This window comes from Rhineura floridana, chromosome 9 (assembly GCF_030035675.1).
Source record: "Rhineura floridana isolate rRhiFlo1 chromosome 9, rRhiFlo1.hap2, whole genome shotgun sequence".
Classification (NCBI taxonomy): Eukaryota; Metazoa; Chordata; class Lepidosauria; order Squamata; family Rhineuridae; genus Rhineura; species Rhineura floridana.
Window position 1 is genome coordinate 111,963,817 of NC_084488.1, and position 17,201 is coordinate 111,981,017.

At 43.5% G+C, this 17,201-nt stretch overlaps 1 protein-coding gene across 3 annotated transcripts in view; it reads right to left on the reverse strand.

Annotated features, from left to right (window-relative positions):
• The window catches only part of FRAS1 (Fraser extracellular matrix complex subunit 1), a 416,443-nt gene that overhangs the window by 387,683 nt on the left and 11,559 nt on the right, over positions 1 to 17,201 (reverse strand). For all 3 annotated transcript variants that reach the window (XM_061583287.1, XM_061583284.1, XM_061583285.1), the window contains exon 2: positions 16,158 to 16,189. In XM_061583287.1, coding sequence (XP_061439271.1) covers positions 16,158 to 16,189 — 32 coding nt within the window. The remainder of the gene's footprint in view (positions 1 to 16,157; positions 16,190 to 17,201) is intronic.

Genomic DNA, 17,201 nt, shown 5'->3' on the forward strand with positions numbered 1-17,201 from the left:
TTAAAATGTCTGTTATACAGCTGCCTCCACTGAATGCTATCCTTGTGAGATGAGGCAGGCTGCAGGGCTGGATTCCTTGCCTTTCTTCCAACATCATTTAGCCATTCCACCATATCACAGGATAAGGACTGCTGTGTAGACATGAGTCGGACTAAAAACAAATGGCAGTCTCTCTTGCATGCTGGGATGAAGCCAAAAAGCCTCGTGGTACATTGCTGCGGCCATCAAATGTGGCAACATTCAAAAAAGGCTGGCAGCTTTCACTGCAAATGCCAGCCAAGCTTCTCCTGGTACGTTAGACCTCATTACCACAAAAGCAACAAGGGAGGAACTGTAATCAGTGGCCATGATCACAATACAAATCAGTCCTTGACTCCTAGACAGCCTTTATTCAGCTCCTGAATTGTGATGTTGCAGTAACAACACGCGTCAAGCTGTTCAGAAAAAGGACCACATCAGAAGCAACACTATGAGCTCAGAGGCTACTGCCTTCAATTTGCAAGTTCTCATTCCATGCAACTGTATGTGGGCGTAGGTTCCTGGTTCAAGTCAGTGTTGTCATATAATGGTCAGAGTGTTGGCCTAGGACCTTAGGAAACTTAGTTTCTAATCCTTGTTCAGCCAAGAAGCTCACTGGGTGACCTTGGGCCAATCGCTCTCTATCTCAGCCTGATCCAGTGGTTCCCAAACTTTTTTTCCCCCATGGACCACTTGAAAATTGCTGAGGGTCTTGGTTTCTTTTCAAACTGGGGGGAAGTAACAAGTGAGGTACTGCAGGGCTCAGTCCTGTGCCCCACGACATTCTGATTAGCAAGCTAGCTAAATGTGGGCTGGATGGAACATCTACCAGGTGGATCCACATTTGGCTACAGAATCGTACTCAAAGAGTGCTTATCAATGGCTCCTTCTCCAACTGGGGGGAGGTAACAAGCGGGGCACAGTCCAGTGCCCACTGCATTTTATTAATGATTTGGATGAGGAGGTGCAGGGAATGCTTATCAAATTGGCAAATTATACAAAATTGGGAGGGATAGCGAATACCCTGCAGGACAGAAACAAAATTCAGAGTGATCTTGATACGCTGGAGCATTGGGCTGAAAATGTACAGTGCAGATGGAACCTAGGGTATCTACAGGATTGCAGCTTCAGACATTGTTTTCAAACAAACCAACAGCTAACTGGGGGAAACATCTGGGAAGAATGACAGAGGATGTACAAGTCTTAGACAGACATAATGAGGGTGAATTGCAGACAGATATGCAAGATATGAATCAGGAAGCAATATGCATTGGCTTCTTACAGTGCATATATTTATGAGGCTTCTTGTTCCTTAGCTATCTTCTGCTGATGGAACATGAAAAATGAAACAAATCAAAAGCAAACAAATCACAAGCAAGAAAGGGAGGGGGATAGCAAAGAAAGATGTGATAAGTTCAATCGGAAAGAAGACAAAGTTTTGTTTTGTTTTTTAAAAAAGCAAAACCCCACCAAGGATCAAACTTTTATAAAAAAAGGATTTAAAAAATCCAGCATTATACTTCAACACTGTACCCATAATTATTTTAATAAAATTTTACTGACAAATGACATGTATCTTGGCAAGACTTATCTTTTCTGTTTTTAATACTTATTTGTTTGTAACATTTACTGTATTTTTAACCCTGCTTTTTAGCTGAAAAGGCTCCAAGAGCATCATACATAATATAAGACCGTCTTATTCTTATACACCCAGTCGATCACTGTGCTCTGCAGGTGACAGCCTCCTGCAGATACCATCTTATGAGGAGCTCCATTCTGCACTACATAGGAAGCAGACCTTTAGTGTTGTGACAAGGACCATTTGGAATTCCCTCCCCTTAGATATTAATTGAAGCACTGGGCTGAAAACAACAGAATGAAATTTACCAGGGATAAATGCAAAGTTCTACACCTAGGAAAAAGAAACCAAATGCACAGTTATGAGATGGGAGGATACTTGGCTCAGCAATACTACATGCGAGAACAATCTTGGGATTGTTGTTGATCATAATATGAGCCAACAGTGCAATGTGGCTACAAAAAAGATAAATGCTATTTTAGGGGGCATTAACAGAAGTATAGTTTCCAAATCACATGAAGTACTAGTTCCCCTCTATTCAGCACTGGTTAGGCCTCATCTTGAGTACTACGTCCAGTTCTGGACACCGCACTCTAAGAAGGATGCAGACAAACTGGAACAGGTTCAGAGGAGGGCAACAAGGATGATCAGGGAACTGGAACAAAGCCCTGTGAGGAGAGACTGAAAGAACCGGACATGTTTAGCCTTGAGAAGAGAAGACTTAGGGGAGATATGATACTATTCTTCAAGTAGTCTCATAGATTGCAATAGTTTCAGATTCAGTGGTTGTGTTGATTAAAATGAAGGCTGAGAGAGCCTCTTAATCTAACACTGAAATTTGGAGATTTTATTTTTTTAGTGGAGAACAAACAATTGCCAGGCTAACAATGAAATGATGAGGATTTTCTTAAGCCTACTCCCAACCCCTCATCAGAATTCTGTGACTACTCCCTGGAAACCATTTCAAATTTGAAGCCAATATCCTTTCATCTATTTCACGGACACTGTGATTATTCTGTGCCTCTACAAAGTTCAGCCTTTGAACCATCCTATTCGATTGCCACATCCTATGGTAATTAAGGTCATTTCCCTCCATCCGCTGGATCTGACGAAAGAAATAATTATCTGTCTGATCTTGTTTTCCTTCAAGACCGTTTCAAGTTTCACCTGCTTGACTTTTCCATCTGGATCAGAGAGTCAGAAAGGGGAAGCAATCAAAAACAAGAAAATTCTAGAAAATTCACAGACATCACAAAGTTCAAGATCGGCAGCACCTAGGATTGGATTGGGGAAGACAGCAAAGACTTTCAACACAACAATCAAACTGGCACAAACGTATTTGAAATGAATGAGGCTGCACTTTTTAATCTGAAGTTGGTTCCTGCTTTGGTAACACTTTTTTTTATTCCCAATGGTCACAGCTATGTAATAATGATAATGATAATAATAATTATTATTATTATTTCATTCAGAGTTCTGTGCATAAAAGGGCAGGAATAATTATATTAAAATATACTGGCATGTATATGCTTATTTTCCATATTTTATTTCGCAGTCCTGAAAGACAAAGCTATGCAGGTCCCTGACTCTCTCCCCTCTGACCACTGGCTGTCTTGCTTAGAGCCATACTACCTCTGCAGATATAAGACCTACAAAACTTTTTTTAATATGGAAACTAGGATTTCCAGATTCAAAATCCAAACTGAGACCTCAAATAATCTGGCAAATGAAACCTGAATCACCTCAGTCCTAGCCCAGTAAATTGTACAAAGTCATCTTCATACAGGTATCAGCAAAGGAGGGTCATCTGCAGATAACAAAATACCAGAGCGTTGCTCAGAGCAATATAAGCTACCTTCTTGGCATAGTCAAATTAATATAACCAAAAAAATCAGCTAGTCTTCACGGTTATAGAGAAAACCCGCAAATATGACTTTGAGAATTAAAATGGCTTCTGAATGTAGTTGTGGGGTGGATGGAGAAGGGGGCTTAGATTCACTCTAGTCTGCAGAAACTCTTAATGCAAACTTAACAATAAAACTTTTCCAGTCAGCTTTTGAAGTAAGAGTAGCAGATCCAGTCATATTACCTTTGATCCCTTTCAGGATTCTACACTTGTCTGTATTTTTCTATAAGATAAGAAACCCAGATAGAGTCAGTGGGTGGGTATTTAACGCTAGTCCTAATCAGAGTGGACCCACTGAAGTTAATAGCCATGAGTAATTTAGGTTCATTCATTTCAGTGGGTCTGCTCAGGTTGTAATCCAGTACGTCTACTCAGAAGCAAGCTTCACTGGGTTCAATGGGATTTACTCCCAGGTGTGTATTGGATTGCAGCCTCAGTGTCTCCTGGATATGCACAACCAAGAAATATAGCTCTTATATCAAGAAGAAAGGCTTATAAATTATATGTGCTATTACTCAATGATTAATCCCATAAAAAAAATTATACTGTTGGGAACTGCCCCTTCCATTACCAGGTGAACACATTTCAACAGGAGACGTAGGTCACGATTGCTTGGATGCTGTATCTATATTATGGAGTAGCCGCAAGCCAAAATGTGACCAGCCCTGAAGCACACTGTCCCTTAAGCACCAATCCAAACTCCCTCCACCTCCTCCCCTTCTCATAAATAAATGCTTCATCCTCACTCACTGGATGAGAGAGGCAGGAAGCTGATTAGAAACATGAAGCTCCTTTATACCTTATTGCTCCATCTACCTTAGTACTGTCAGCACTGACTGGCAGTGTCTCTTCAGAGACTCAGACTGGGAACACTCCCAGCCCTACCTGGAGATGCTGGGGATTGAACGTGGAACCTCCCTGCATGCACTATGGTCCTTCCCATTGCAGGACCTTGAGCACATAGGGACTGCATCTATAAAGCACATCACAGTTTGGACCCAAGAGAGCTGCAGACTAATTTGTGCACTTATTTATTTGTAGGAATTTCTATATAACACAAAACAAAACAGCAGTGCACATTTTAGGGATTGAAAGCAAATAAAAATAAAATAGAGAAAAACAATCATGCGTCTTCAATTGTACGAACATGGCTAGGTCACACTGCAAGGAAAGCCTGCACGAATAAGAAAATCTGAAGGAAGTGTCTAAATCATCACACTGTAGATTCTTGCCAGGTGTCTGAAGGGAAGGAATTGCACGAATTAGGTACAGCAATGCTAAAAGCCCTGTTCCGGGTGATAATGGAGCAGAACTTGTGTGTGTGTGTGTTAGGGTTGTCAGGCTCAGGGCCTGAGACTGATCCTGTATTTTTAGGAGAAAAGAAAGTCAGCCAAGTGCAGGTGTTCTTGCAACAGTGTAATGGGAAAAACCACAAGGTGGAATTCTCCCTTCCCCCGGTACAACTTTTCAAGATACAGAAGACCTCTTGTTTGCCAGGTCCAGCTTCCAAGAGGTCTTCTGTATCTTTATCTGTATCCCGTGTGTGTGTGTGTGTGTGCGTGCACGTGCGTGCGTGCGTGTGTGTGTGCGTGCGTGTGCAATAATAGTGAGCAGGGCGTGGGCTGGAGTCATTCATACACACACCTTCTCCCCCCCATCACAAACAGGCTCCCCTTATCCCACGAAACAGCTGAGTGAGGTATGTTTTACATGGGGAGGAACACTGAATATAGATAGGCAGAAATATTCCTAGACTTTCTCACTGTTGAAACCCTTCTTTAAGAACATAGCAAGAGCCCTCCTGGATCAGGCCAAAAGACCCATCTAGTCCAGCATCCTGTTCTCAAACTGACCAACCACATGCCCATGAGAAGCCCACAAGCAGGACCTAAGTACAAGACCACTCTCTCCTCCTGCGGTTTCCAGCAACTGGAATTCAGAAGCGTACTGCTTCCAGTGGAGGCAGAACATAGCCATCGTAGCTAGTAGCCATTGATAGCCTTATTCTCCATGAATTTGCCTAACCCTCTTTTAAAGCCATCCAAGTTAATGGCTATCACTGCCTCTTATGGGAGTGAATTCCACAATTTACTCTAACTATGCGCTGTGTGAAGAAGTCCTTTCTTTTGTCTGTCCTGAAATCTTCCAGCATGAGAGAGGGAGAAAAACTTTTCGCTATGCACTTTCTCCACTGCATGCATAATTTTACACACTTCTATCATTTTATACACTTCTACTATACACTACTACACTTCTTTAACAGCTTCTTTAACAGCTTTTCCAGACAGTTCGACAATCATATGCAGCAGAATGAAGTGGGCTGCATTGCTTCAAACGGCAAGGTGGGGAAGCAACAGTGTATTTAATATGCCCCTATTTTAAAAAAAACAGCTCCCTGAATGAAGATAACTAGCATATAAGGAAGAGGACTAAGCCAGAACCTTTCTCCCTGCTGTGCTATTTTTCTACTTGCAGAGTGTTTTTACATGGCAGAGCATTCCAAAATGGCATCTCTCACCTGCAGCCTGAAGTGGCGCAATCACATCTGCTACTCCCCTGGAACTCTACCACCTTAGATGTGTAGATCAAGAGAGGCTTACTTCTGGATGTCCAGATGTTGCTGGACTGCAGCTTCCATCATCCTTGACCAATGGCCATGCTGCCTGGGGCTGATGGGAGCTGGAATCCAATGAAATATACATAGGGTACCACGTGTAGATCCTGCTTCAGACAGACTGCAGGGAAGGAGTGGAGGAGAAAAGGCAGGAGCGAGGAAAGGGAGGAGAAACAGATGGAGAGCAACATTGGCTTCTGTGGGAGCCAGGGCAAGCTTGGAGACCCACCACGTTGAGGAGACAGGCAGAAGGGTTGTGTGAAAGTTGGCCTGTCAGCCTCCTCCCTTCCATCCTTTCAATGATCCCCCTACAATCTAGTTGCCAGCAACAGACTTAACAATGCCGTTCCAAAAGCTGAAGCCATGGTCCGCTGGTGCTTTTAAAAGCAGCCAAAATAATGCTATACAGTTACAAAGCTACCTCCAGTTATTTATTTGTTTGACAGAACTACTCGCTTCAGGCATGACAAAGAGCCTTAATTACAAATGTGTGGCAAAATGTGCTACTTAATTCCTTCACGTACAAGAGCACGCTGGTGATGTTGGGACAACAGGAAGGGCTGGGGATGTGCTGGAATTCCGCCCAATTTGGATTCGGTACCGAATTTTCCATTAATTTGCTTATTCTCTATCATTGCGGATCGGATTTTTATGTAGCAATTTTCCACGGCTATTTTTGACAAAGGATTAAAACAAAAATCGGCCTCTAAAATATCAGTATTAAGAACAATAATTTTATCGACAGTTCCTTTCATTTATCAACATTTCCCTTCAAAATATTGATATTAGTATCAATATTTTTTGTGAGGGAAACCGAATTGGTAAAAGCAGCGGCTAGTGGACAAAGAATGAACTCAAATTTATAACAGCCTGTTAAGTTGACAGAATGCTTTTAAACCGGCCAATGGATCCCATCTCTAGGAAGGAGAAGAGAAAGGTGGCACAAGTCAGGAGAGGGGAACCTCGGGCCCAGGGATCGAGTGTGGCCCTCTAAACTTTCTTATCCAGCCCTTGAGATTCTTCTCAGGTCATGATCTGGAGCCTTAAGAAAGATTCTGGACCTTAACTTCTCTTCACATTGCACCCTGAATTGTGGGGGGGGGATACACAGCTGAATTCTAACCCTTTTCTCACACAATGACTGCTCCCCACAACCAGGCATTTTACCTTTCTGTCTTTTGTCTTCCTTTATCTATAAAAGCAGTGAATCTTCACGGAGCTCACGGGAAAATTAGGCTGCTGTCTAAAGGTTCGAGAAGGGCGGCGCAGCTTAAAAACGTGCAAGTGACAAGTGTTATTAATCCATGTGACATGCAATCATCCATTGCAAAAAATGGTAAAATTGCCAGGCTTCAAGGACTTCGTAGGCAGAAGTTTTTACAGGCAGGACGGTCCATGCATTTTCGGCCGTTGAATTGCCAGCAACCTCTCCCTGGGCACTCTTAAGTGATTCAAAGATGAAAAGATCATTTGAAAAATGAAATGCAATGACTGAAAAGCTACAGATTATAAACGTTTGCATCCAATGAAAAAACAGCCAAGAAGAGCACTGCCCCCTATGAGCTATCAAAGATTCAGAGATTCTCTTTTGTGCAGGAAGCATTTCCCCCACCCTACGTTCAGTTCACTGTGGGCGGGTCAGTGGGGAGAACGTTTCTCACATGCTGCTTTTGCATAAAAGACCGTTTTTCAGCATTTACCACTGCACGCAGCCATAAGTGCTTAGGAAGCAGGGCACAACAGCATATAATCAATCCTTTCTGTAATGCATTTCCTTCAAAGCCTTGTGAAGACAAAGAGAAAAGCAGCTGAGTGAAAAGGAAAGTAGCTGACTTAAGTCACCTATTCATCTTTTTAATTTATTTTTTGAGCGGAATGACGGGAGGTGCAAGAGAGAAGGGGCAGATAATGGGAAGCTCAGAAAGCCAAAATGTGGAATTGCTTTGCTCAAGAAGCAAACGTTAGGGTGGTCACTTATGCATTATTCCCCCCCCCCAAAAAAGAGGACAAAAAGGCTACAGCTTTGCATAAAATCTGCATACTAATTTATATGTGTAGTAGCAAACTTAGAATACATTTGAATAGAAATACAATTGGTGGGGGACAGTGACCTTTGTGTGACTGCAGCAAACCAGGGTTACATGCACACCCTTAAAGCACTCTTCAACAGGCATGACTTCCCGCAAAGAATCCTGGGAACTGTCGTTTGTAAATTTTGCTGAAAGTTCCTTTCTTCCAAGGTACAATTCCTCATGGAACTACAATTCCCAGCAAAAGACTGACAGTCTGTAGGCGCCTTAAACCTGGGGGCTAGAGGGTCCCCATGCCTAACATAACCTCTCCTATGCCTGCCAATTATGCCCTACACACATGGAGTGTTGTGTCCTCTGCCCTGAATTTGCAGGGGAGAATCAGTAGATGGAGGAAGGACTAAGCACCCCCTCCTGCCCTCTGATTCTGCCCAGCAAGTGCTGACCCAAATACCCCACATTAATTGGAGACTTCATGTTTTAATATTCATTTATTGATTACATTTATATCCTGCCTTTCCTCCAAGGTGGCGATCGAGGTGGTGTACACACTTCTCTCCATTTTATCCTCAGTACAATCGTGTGAGGTAGGGTACGGCAATAGATTGTGATTGCCCCAAGATCACACAGTAGGCTTCGTGGCCAAGTGGGTATTTGTGGTTAAGGTGTTGGACTATGACCTGGGAGACCAGGGTTCGAATCCCCACACAGCCATGAAGCTCACTGGGTGACCTTGGGCCAGTCACTGCTTCTCAGCCTAAGAAGGCAATGGTAAACCACCTCTGAATACCACTTACCACGACCCTATTCATAGGGTCTCCACAAGTCAGAATCAACTTGAAAGCAGTCCATTTTCCTCCCAGGTCACAATCCAACACTCAGCCACTACACCACATTAGCTCTCAGTTTTAGCAACTATGAAAGAGAATGCAGAAACATTCCTCTTTATCACCTCCTTCCCCTTTTTGCTCAGAATCTGGGGCACAAGCTGGTATAAAAGGAAATGCAGTTTTAGGTGTAGCTGTCTAGTTTGGGCCTAAAACAGCTACAAATGTTCCCAGGGGTCAGGGGTCCTTGCTCTCCAGACCTATAGATGCCAAGGCTGATAAATATTTCATTTAGGAGCACATTATACTTTACTCTCCCAACACTGCCATGCACTATAACCAAACCTACATTTAGAAACTGATTTTTGCCTGTCATGTCTGTTCTGTTTATTATTTATTGATTGATTTAAAATATTTAAACACCCCTCTTCATTAAAACCCTGTTCCAAGGTGGTTCACAATGAATCAACTATGTACAACTCCAATAAAGCAATAACACAGAGAGACAGACACACCAGATTTAAAACAAAAAGAGAGAGCTTAGATATTATATTTTATAAACCCAAGCAAATAAAAGGGGGGGCAGCCTGGTGCCTAAAATATCTGTTTAATTTTAATTTTTAAAGTTTTGTACCTCTTTGGGCTTCTATGGACATTTTATAAAGACAAGCACTAATATCGGTCAAATATTTCCATCACATTTTAGTTAATAAAAATACAATCTAACATCTCACCTGATTATTACTTCATAATAAGAGCTAACCAGCCTTGTTATAAGCAACGTGAGTTTCTGCCACAGCCCCAACAAAGAAATGCCTTGGGAACTGTATTTTTCAAGCTTTCAACCCTCAAGGAACCCCTTTCCCACCAACCTGGCACTTGTGGAGCCCCTACATGCCTGCCATGGGACTTCTGCACACCACAAAGGATTATGGGGTATCTCAGGACACTTTCAGTTCACATGAAGAGCTGGTCAGACCTGTTTGGTCTCACTGCTATTTGGAATGACACAGAGTGCCTTTACGATACACTCCACTCCTCAGCAGCTGCACCCAACAGCACAGGTCACCAACCCAGCACCCACAGGCACCACCAATAATTCCTATGGCACCCGCAAAACATCTCAGTAAATATCCCCTCAAAAAAAAACCCCAGAATCCACGAAAGACTCTTTGCTCTTCCTGCTTAGTTCCTGTTTGCACTGGCTTCTTCCTACTGAACTTTTCACTGGATGCCGGGATTAGACACCCACCCACCTTCCCATTCTAAACCTTGGCCAACGCTCCAGGGCCCATGTGGCATGGTGGGGCAAGGCTACTTGCCTGACCTCCAGATGGTCGCATTGCTGCTGCTTACCGGGAAGTAGAAGGGCAAGGTTTTGTGAGTATATCTTATGAAGCAACCACAGCAAATTCTCTTACGTTACTTTTAAAAAAATAACCTTGAACTGATCAAAGAGCAGGTCATTGCACCTTGCCATGAATCTTGCTCTCTGCCACCTCTGTCCCCAAGATGGCGGCAGAGGCTTCAGCCCCTTAGGGAAACCTTGGCCACCATCTTGGTTAAGGGTAGTCCTGCGCGTGCAGCCACACAACACAGCCGAGAAAGGTAGGTTGAGCGAGGCAATGGCAGGGGCTCAGAAGCTCCCACCCTGTGATATGTGGCAGCGATCCTGCTGCAAAACGTGGAAGGAGAGCGCCGGGGCCCAGGGCAGGCTTGTCACCAAGGGTCCCGTCATGCCTGGGGCCAGCCCTGCCCGGATGGTTCCACTGTGATCCACTTAGATCAGGAAGAGTCCTCCCCATCCTGCCCCACATAAGAAGCTTAGGTTGCTTTCTCCATTCTTCACAAACACTCTCCTTGAGGCAAACCTCTGCTTTTTCAACCAGAGTTTATACAGTGCACATGGCAAAGAGGTCGTCTGAATGGTTTGCTATGAGAAAGACTCATAACCTGTGGTTGGACTTGAGATAAACAATCCAGCCTCCCTACTCATTACAAGCATGAAACAATCAGGGTAGATTTTTAGCACCAAAACCATTATTAATGAGAAATGAGGTTCTTAGGATGCCAACGGCTGTTCCGGATTCCTAATTGCAAAGTTGCATGGGGATCCCATAGAAACTCAGAATACTCAAGACTCGAGTGGAACAGCAAAAATAGTAGCAGGAGGGAATGGAAAGGGAAGTTCCTACGCACAATAGCAGGAGTAGCCAACATGGTGCCCTTCAGATGTTGCTGGACTCCAGCTCCCATCATGCCTGACCACTGGTCATGCTGGCTGGGGCTAATGAAAGTTGTTGTCTGGAGAACACTACACTGGCTACCCCTGAATTACAACAGGATGACAACAAAGCACATACCTGACATTCAGAAGATCCCAGTGCCAAAGCATGGGACCTCCCGTTAAAAGGTTCTCAAGCAGCAGGTGATGTGAAAGACCTTCAAGAACAGCTGCCTATCAGAGTAAACAATACCTTATTCCATGCCACATTGGTCCATCTAGCTCACAGATGTCTACACTGACCTCCAGAGACTTTCTAAGGTTTCAGAAAGGGAATCACATCCCAGCCCTACCTGGAGATACCAGGGATTGAGCCTGGCATCTTCTGAATGCATAGCAGATGCTCTGCCACCTTCCCCAATTATCCGATTCAGTATAAGGCAGATTTCTACGTTCGCTCCGCTCACCCACGGCATCGTAGGCATGCCCAGTGACATCTGAAGAGACACAAGGAGAATAACTACCAGTCTTTCGTAAGTGGAGGGCTGAAAATCAGTCCCTTCGGCTGTGCAACACGATGAAGAGAAGGTCTGGATGTGTCTAGCAACAGCACTGCCTTTACTACCTAGAAAGACCTACAAGACTGGGGGGGGGGAACCCTGCAAATACCAGCCACAAGTCAACAGACAGTGGTGACATCCTGATGTCTCATTTCCTCATGTTCTTAGCACCAGTATATTACAGTACTTATCGAGACAAAAGCGAAGAGAAGAATTATCTGCCGCACGATTTATTAGAGCTGATGGAGTGTAGGCAGATTTCTCAATAGCCTTTAAAACACTGTGATGCTCCACAGTATATTTTTAATGGAAACAAATGCATACAATCTGCTCCGGCTTTTTGCCAAGCTACCCGCCAATGACAACACGCCGTCAAGCCAATTTCGTCTCATTTCTCTCTCTTTGCACAGGATGGCTTTAAAGGGACAACGTCAAAGTTGGGAGTCAAAAGACAATTCAAGTTCCTCGAGGAATTTAACCCTAGAAGGTTTTATACATAGGGAGCAACAAGCAGGATACAGATGGAGAAAAGCAAACCGTATTTTCCAAACGGCGCTAAATAGAGATCCAGATCTCGCTTAGCAAGATCAGACCCAGAACTCACAAGGCAGACACCTTCTGTTTTAACCTTTAAATGACTGCTGAAAACCTTTCTGTTCTGCCACGCTTATGCAGGCAGTTAAGAAGATGTCTTTTTGCAATAGTTGACCTTTGTTTTTACTGTATTTTTAATGGTTTTTACTTTATACGTGTGGGGATTTTTACTTGTTGCAAATTGCTTTGATGTCTAAATTTCCAGTATGTGCTTGAATCCCTCCTGCAAAATATATTTTGTTTATAAATATATTTCTATACTGCTATTTCATTTAAAAACATTCATAAACAAAATATATTTTGCAGGAGAGATTCCAGCACATACTGGAAATTCAGATTCATGTAATCAAAGTGGATCGCTCTAGCGCAACAAATCCGCTTATGTAAAAAGGGGAGGGCCTTTTTTGTGGTTAGGAAAGTGATGGGGAAATACACTGAAAAATGTGGGATAAATGAATGATTCCTGGGAAGTTGTATAAACACCTGGCAAGCAAATCAAGATGATCGCTCGTTGTCATATAACCGCCCTTCCAAAAAACAAAATGAATGCTCAATAAACTAGACACAGTCTACCCTGTGCACAAGCTTTGTGTAAGCATATCAGAATGAAGGCTGAATAAACGGGTCATCTGGAGGAGCCCACAGTTTTTCCAGATAAATCCTGGAGAGCATTTGAGTGCCTTAGCCCATCAGAAGCACTGGATTTGGAATCCCAGGCCCCATCTGCACTATACCTTGAAATCAGTATCATAGCACTTGTAAACAGTCGTGGCTTCCTTCAAATAATCCTGGGAATGTAGAAATGTAGCTGTTAGGAGACCCCTATTCCCCTCACAGAGCTACAATTCCTAGAGGTCCATGGGATGAGGGATTGATTGTTAAGCCATTCTGGGAATCGTAGCTCTGTGAGGGGAATAGGTATCTCCTAATACCTCTCAGCACCCTCAACAAACTACAGTTCCCAGGATTCTTTGGAGGACACCTTGCCTGTTTAAAGTGGCATAATACCGCTTCATGTGCATAGTGCTTATGGGCCCCCTGTCTGTCACCCACAGAGACAGGAAAAAAATACCGGACCCATAGCTTGGATTCATGGTAAAATCTGAAAGCCGCCATTGGCCATGATTCTCTGTGGACACCAAGTAGCGCTACTCCGCCTCAAGACATCTTTACAGTGAATGCTCCGTACAATTTGTGTTGGACGTCAGAGTGCAAACACAGCTCAGTTTTAGCAAGTGAAGCTGGGCAAAAGATCCTTCCCCTCCCCAGGTTTTTGTGTGAACTATTTGGGCTGTGGCTATCATTGGTCCCAGCCAGCACAGCTGTATGATGCTGGCCCTGACAGGAAGCATGGCTGGGCTAGCTGGAGCTGATGGGAGTTATGTCCGAAGGGTCCGGGGGTTACCAGCTTGGGGACAGCTGCACTAGAGGATGCTTCATGTGTTGCTCATATGGAGGGACATGGCTGTTGCTCAGGGACAGAGCATCTGCTTTGCATGCAGAACATAACAGGTTCAATCCCTGGCATCTCCAGGTAGGGCTGGGAAAAAACCCTGCCTGAAGTCCTGGAGAGCTGCTGCCAGTCAGTGTAGACAATACTGAGCTCGATGGTGTGATATAGTATAAGGCGGCTTTCTATGTTCATACATTTTGGGGGAGGTACATTTCTGGCCCCAATCCCTAGGGCAGAGTAGGTCTTCCCAGCCCCCTGGGCGTTGGGGGATCCAGAGCTTGGAAAAGTTACTTTTTTGAACTACAACTCCCATCAGCCCAATCCAGTGGCCATGCGGCTGGGGCTGATGGGAGTTGTAGTTATAAAAAGTAACTTTTCCAAGCTCTGGGGATGGCTTCTGAAGTGGGGAGTCTGTGTCTGAATTATGAAAAGCAGGCTAAAAAACTTTTCAGCAAATTTGTGGTTCCTACGGAGCAGCCATCTTCGGCGCCCATGAATACACCCAGTTACAATGCTACATCATGACACATCATTGATCCCATGAGGGATTCTCTTCCAGAAATGCAACTGGGCTGCAATAGCAAGGCTGGGGGAGGGGGGGAATCTTTGGCCATCTTGTATTTAAACGTAATATTTTGCCCGAAAAATCTTAAGGTGCTTCCAAACCATTGCTATTTTGGAATGGGATTCAATCACATACTGGCAAAATTCACGTTGCACAATTAAAGTTGATTTGTGCAACAAACCAGCTTCCCCAAAAGATATGACTTTTTGCAATAAGGAAAATGATGGGGAAACACAGTGGAAAGTATAAATACTTGCTTAGACAAACAGTATCATCTAACCTTCCCACAAACAAGAAAATCAGGATGAAGCTCAATAAACAAGTTGTTTGGAAGAGCCCTTAGAATCTCTTCCCCCTTATTCCATCCAAGGCAATTCTCCCCCACCCAAAAAAAACAAAAAACACTTGTTGAGCCAAATAATTGGCCCAGCAGTACTAAGGACAGTCATCCTTCTAAGGCAGAGATTAAAAAGCAGACTTGGCCTATCTCTCAAGCCTTGCAGCTCACTCCAGCAGGCCGCCCTCCACCCAGGGGCAAGGTTTGCATATATTTCCTGACACAGCTAATGCTTTCTCCTACAGCACAGCTAAACCTACAAAGATCATTACTCTTTTTAAAAAACAAAAAACACTCAGCAAGAGTTTGTATCATAAAATCAGGGCTTGAACCATATTAACTAAATCTGGCAGCCTATCTTGAAAATTCTCTCCCCCGCACGCTCACAACATCAACCCTGCATAAAAATACGGCTAGTTGAAAAATGAAAATTTAATAAAGTTTTGGAAATTGCAAACGTGTTCTCTCAGGACTTGAAACTGATATTCATATATCAATCACACACATGTGCGTGCACAAACCTATATACAGTGTAATCCTATACATGCCTACTCAGAAGCAGACCCCATACAGTTCAATGGGACTTACTCCTAGGTATGCATATATAGGATTGCAGAATTTATGTTACAAACACATGCATATATAAGAGTTATCTGCAGTTCCACAACACTAAAAAAGTTTACTTACAAACTATAAAAAAGAAGTAAAATTTAGCAAAAAAAATACCATTCTCAAATTACTTTTCTAATCAATAAACAGTGAAATTCTATGGATAGAATTGCAGCTTTTATATATTATGAACACATATACATAGAATAGTTGAGTGCTGCTGTGTAACCTTTCAGATCAACAAACAGTGCAATCCTATGAACCTAGGAGGTTACTGTTTTGTCAGTGGTGGCTGGTGACTCCATGACAGTGGGGCAGTAGAATCTGCTCCGGGTTTTGGTTCAATCTTTCAAGGATCTGTCCAAAGCACCTTGGGCAGCCCCTTGAAAGTTTGGACTAAAACCCAGAGCAGATTCCACCAGCCACCACTGGGTCTAGTAAGTGTGTTGAGAACTGCAGTCAAAGTCTTTCCGCATCTTTTCATGATATTGTATTAACACTTTGTAAAAAAGTAAAATTGCAATAAAGTGGTACAGCCTTAGCACAAATACTTTCATGACACTTAGGTTATGGGAAGAGAAGTAGGGGAGCTCTTAATGAATTCTGCAAGCCCCAGTTTCAGCCAACTTGTGCCCCCTGGTAGCGAACACAAAAATAGTAGCGGAGGATACCGTCACAAAAGGTAAGGGGCCCAGGACCCCTCTGGCCCTACCACCATTTGAGTGCTATGTGTTCATTCGCCAGGCCTGTAATTTTCTTCAAGGGCAAATCCCCTTCCATGCCATAAAATGAAAACGAATTCAAGTACAGCAAGTCACAAATAACATTAAATCTGACCTACCTGAAATGATGAGCCTCGATAGATGCATACACCTGAAAGACCAGAAAGGAAATTGTGTTAGACAGACATAAAGCCAACATGTTAAATTAGGGAGGGCTGTAAAAAACAGCGCCTTTAACGGCCCATGTAACAAAGTAACCCATTTCCCACAAACAGCACCATGTCTGCATCAGGAGGAGGAGAACTCACAGGAGGAGGAGCTGAAACTGCTGCTAGCTGGACACGAGGCAGACATCCAACCTGTGTAGTTCCTGCCAAGCACTCTGGACAAGGCAACAAATTACAAATCAGCAAAGAAATCTCTAGAACAGCAGCAGGCGGGAGTATGTCATGCAGTCAGGCTGAACAGCGCTTCTGCTCCTTGCCAGAGTTTTGACCCGCTCCAAGCTCAACTGACATCAAGAGAGGGGCCACGGCTGACCCCTGGGGACTCCTAGCGCACTTTCTGTTCCTGACTGCTCACCCTCTCCAAGCACAGTAAGCGATGCCCACCAATGATGAAGTCTTTAAAAGAGGACTATTATTTATTTATTTCATTTGTTTAGTGGCCTCATACCCAATGGTCTCTAGGCAACTTACAACACATTTCAAAACATACAAAACAGATTTAAAAACTTACAATATAAAAAAAAAACAAATACAAAGGAATAACTAAAACAGTCCACAGACAAACTCTAGGCAAAGACTAGGCCAATTCATGGATAATAAGGCTATCAGAGGCTATAAGCCACAACGGCTATGTTGTCCCTCTACAGTCAAAGGTGAGATGCCTCTGAATAACAACAGTTGCTGGAAGCCGCAGGAGAAGAGAGCACTGTTGCATGCAGATGCTGCTTGCAGGCTTCACATATACATCTAGTGGCAGTTGTTTTATTGTCGTTGTTGTTCTTGTTGTTAAATGTATTACCTAGCCTCCACCATAAGGTCCCAGGGCAGGTCACAAACAATATATAATGCAAATATTAAAAACAGCTGAAAGCCAATTGGTCACTGTGAGGATGTGGGACTAGACAGGCCTTTCAGCCCAAGGGCCACATTCCTTTT